The 4,145-nt window shown below is 44.3% G+C and overlaps 1 protein-coding gene across 1 annotated transcript; it reads right to left on the reverse strand.

Annotated features, from left to right (window-relative positions):
* Positions 1-242: 242 nt before the first annotated feature.
* LOC141026420 (uncharacterized) lies at positions 243-2,908 on the reverse strand. The gene is made up of 4 exons (XM_073502926.1): positions 2,779-2,908; positions 2,496-2,643; positions 753-871; positions 243-641 (listed from the first exon to the last, which is right to left on the reverse strand). The coding sequence occupies exons 2-4, from the start codon at positions 2,631-2,633 to the stop codon at positions 494-496; spliced, it is 405 nt and encodes a 134-aa protein (XP_073359027.1). The 5' UTR covers positions 2,634-2,643; positions 2,779-2,908; the 3' UTR covers positions 243-493.
* Between the last annotated feature and the right edge of the window lie 1,237 nt (positions 2,909-4,145).

Below are 4,145 nucleotides of genomic sequence, written 5' to 3' on the forward strand. Positions count from 1 at the left end.
TAGTCTCCCCATGTTTTTCAACAGGTTTGTAAAAGAGTGCTGAATCAATAAATAAATAACCTCATGTTGATGAGAAAGAACGCGCAGAATGAATAGATCAAGGCTAGCACGCCCCTTGGTGACAGGAGAAAAACAGGGCAGCCATGAAGTTAAGAGGATCTGTACAAGACGAGCCCGCCCCTTTGGTGATGGGGAAAAACACAGGGCAGTCATGAAGTGAAAGGATAACGTCACACAATTAGTTTCAGAAGAAGAGTTAACACCTCTAAGTTGATTCAAGCACTCCAGTAGCAGCAAAATGCATGCCAGTGACCATACAAGCTATGCAATGCATGTTCTCATCAACCTACAAGTTTCATGTCGAATAGATGGTACCATGTTACACAAAATCACAACGATAGCATAGTGCTCGCTAGCGAAACTGCAGGTCATCATAATTTAACTGAAAACAAGTAGGGGTCCATCTTTGGTTCTCGTCTTTGGATGTTTGTCTTCACTGGTCTTCCTTGGTAACAGACTCTGCTTCTACCCCCTTGTTGTTGTCGCCGGCAAAAAGGGCAAATGGAATGATGCAGAGAAGTGCCATCTTGGCAGTTCCATGGACCACACCATCAATCGTACGTGCGTAGGACTCGACAAGCCTGCAGGTAGAAAGAGGTAGGTCAAATGAGATTATATGTGTATCAAACAAGCAAACAAACAGGAAATTAAGGATGCATGCATCTTGTTTGTTCGTCTGGCATTGTACTTACAACTTAAACTCATCCTCTTCTGGAGGTTCCCTCATCCTTCTCTCTATGTCCGCCTTGTACTGGGCCCACATAGATCTCAACTTCTGCATCTTCTTTTCCATCCAGGTCTCGCTAGCATGCTGGATTTGATACACATACACAATGGTCACTGCACTTGCTTTGCACCATCAATCACCAAGTAAGCGCTGATTGCGATTGGTAATGACTCCCACTGTAAAGAAATATAAGAGCGTTTATAGATCACTAAAGTAGTGATCTGAACGCTCTTATATTTCTTTACGGAGGGAGTAGGTAAGAAGAGGTTTGCATGTGTAGCAACTAGTCCCGGCAGAATCATTCATACTTACTGCATTATGGATAAATGAAGTCACGGAATCATACTAGGAACTAAGCAGATGATGAGATGGTTTCAAAACCGCAGCAACAATAGTCTTATGCGTTGCAATTAATGATTCACAAAGCAGGTTGCTTGATGCTATGATTTGCATGCATGTATTCCTGTTGCTAGTAACGTCAGGATGTACAGGTTCAGGTCAGGCTAGACAAGTATGATCATGATAAAGCAAGTAATTTTGCTCTTGTTTATAGTAGCTAAAACAAGAGACACATGCATGTTGCTGCTTTGATTGCACATAATTCAAGTGTGGCAGGCTAGGTCGATCCTTGGATGTCGTGGGATACATATATACAGAATGCATGGGGTGCATGTGTAGGTAGCTACTGTACAATGGATAAATGAGGTCGCAGAATCATACTCCCTCCGTCCCAAATTAGTAAGACTTAGATTTTTCTAGATACGGAAGTATCTAGACAAACCCGAGTCAACTAGTTTGGGACAGAGGTAGTAATACTAGGAAGTGCCTCAAACAGAAGATGAGATGGTAAAAGGCCATGCTCAGATTAAGCAGGAAAACAAGTTGCTTATAATGATAGATATGGTTTGCATGCAGTCCAAGTGGATGTACAGGTTCATGTCAGGTTAAACAAGTATGACGATGATAAGTAGCAAGTATTTCTACTAGCAGCTAATAGAAGAGACAAATGCAGGTTGCTGTTGCGATTGCACAGAAGTCGAATATCGCAGGCTACATCAATCCTTGATGTCGGCAGATAAATCATGAGAAGAAAGATGTCAATTTTGGTTAAGATACCTCGCCGGACAGGAGATAACCAAGTAATTTTGCGCTTGTTTCTAGCTAGTAGCCAACAGAAGAGACACATGCATGCTGCTGTTTCGATTGGACAGAATTCGATAGTCGCAGGCTACATCGATACTTGATGTCGGCAGGTAAATCATGAGAAGAAAGATGTAAATTTTGGTTAAGATGCCTCGCCGGACAGGAGATAACCAAGTAGTTTTGCTCTTGTTTCTACTACTCTATACCGAAATACTTGTAGCTGGGGGGAAACTAGTACAAGTTCCCCCAACTACAAGTAGAAGAGACACATGCATGATGCTGTTTCAATTGCACAGAATTCGCTAATCGCAGGCTACTTCGATCCTTTGATGTTCGGCAGGTAAATCATGAGAAGAAAGATGTCAATTTTGGTTAAGATGCGTCGCCGGACAGGGGATAACAAAGTAATTTTGCTCTTGTTTCTAGCTAGTAACTAGTACAAGAGACACATGCCATGCTGCTGTTTCGATTGCACAGAATTCGATTATGGCTGGCTACATCGATACTTGATGCCATGGGATACACAAATCATGAGACAAAAGGATGTCGATTTTGGTTAGGATACCTTGGTGGAGAGGTGGCGGGAGCGCATGAACCTGCTTGGCACGAGGCGGCGTCCCTCCTCCGCGACCGCCGCCTGCGTTGGCTGGAGCAGGGAGCCACCGAGCCTCCTCGCGGCGCAGCGAACCGCCGCCATCGCCATCGTCGCCGGCCTGCCAACAATTGGTTAGGGATTAGGATAAGTCCGTCACGAATCACAACCGCCGGCCAGCCGCGGCTCCCCCACCCACCCATACGAGCACACACATCATCGATCGGGGGAATGCGGTAGGTTTTGGTGAGCGTACCTTGGGGATCTGGGCGTTCCTCCGCGGCTAGGGTTCCTCCGCCTTCCTGTCGCCTCCGCCTTCCTGTCGCCTCCGCCGAGAAGAATGAAAGAAGACGGGGAAAGTGGATGTGGGTCTGGTCGGGAGTGCGGTGCGCCAACTTATAATCTTGCGACCCGGCCCGGCTCAATGCAGTCCTTGTTCTTGCCGAGTTCTTGTTCTTGGAGGTTTCGGCCCAACTGGGTTGCACTCCGTGTAGATTTCGGTAGGCTATATTTTTGTCCTTTCCTTCTATTTTTGGCAGAACTATATTTTGGGATCCACTAAAAGAAAAACTAGTTCTCAAAAAAAAAAACTAAAAGAAAACTATTTTTTTCCGAGTAAAAAGAAAAACTATATTTGGGAAAGCAATCGCATACCCCTGCAGCGTCAGACCCTTCGCAGTTCTTCTCTTATGTTCCTTCCCCATCGGTTATTTTCTTTTTTTCCTGTGTCATTTAATTGTATGAGGGACACACATCCGAGTCAACTTATCATCATCACCTTCTTCTTCGTCACTCTTGCTTGGCCTTCAAAGCAAAGTTGGTCTTTTGACTTCCTTCTTGCATAACAAGTTGTCTTTTACTTTGAGATCATACTCATCATATTGCAAGAAGGTAGCAAACACATCATCGGCAGTCACGGTTGAGAACCCATGCTCGCGTCTTATGGACCAAACCGTGTTCTTATAGTCAGTGGCAACAACTGTGAGTAACTTCTCCACAAGGAATTTGTTGTTGGTTATACTGAAACCATCACCTCCCCTTTCACACTCAAATCTTTCAATTTCACAAGCAAGAGTATTTAGGCGTTCACGTAGCTCTTGAGGTGACTCATACTTCTTCCTCACAAAGTAGTTCATGTCACTCTTGGCAACTTCATATCTTGTTTGTTAAAGTGTGGTGGCGCCGGTCTCGGTTAACACAAGAGCATCCCATAGTTGCTTGGTGGTGTTCATGTTGAGGTACCGTCCCCTTCCTTATCATCATGAGCGCGGTGGAGTTAAGTTCCTTGTCGTAAGCCTTTGATGGAGTGAGATCATCGGGGTTCGCGGGCTTGTAGCCTTCTTCCACAATTTTCCACAACTCGTAAGACACCCATAGGCATGTTATATATCCGAAAATGCTATGTCCTTCTCCGACAAGTATTTCCGGACGGAGGGAGTACTTATCTTGGAAAGACACCCATATTAATAAACAGTAAAACTGAACTAGCTATGACCTCCCACAGCGATTCTTCAAATACATGCAAAGCGTTTTTATGGATTGTACGGATATTTTGTTTACACCACGCCAACAAACTTTTACATTCCACAAACAATTTTTTTAATGCGTGGCAAACATTTTTAT

Source organism: Aegilops tauschii, chromosome 1, assembly GCF_002575655.3.
Source record: "Aegilops tauschii subsp. strangulata cultivar AL8/78 chromosome 1, Aet v6.0, whole genome shotgun sequence".
NCBI classification, from domain to species: domain Eukaryota; kingdom Viridiplantae; phylum Streptophyta; class Magnoliopsida; order Poales; family Poaceae; genus Aegilops; species Aegilops tauschii.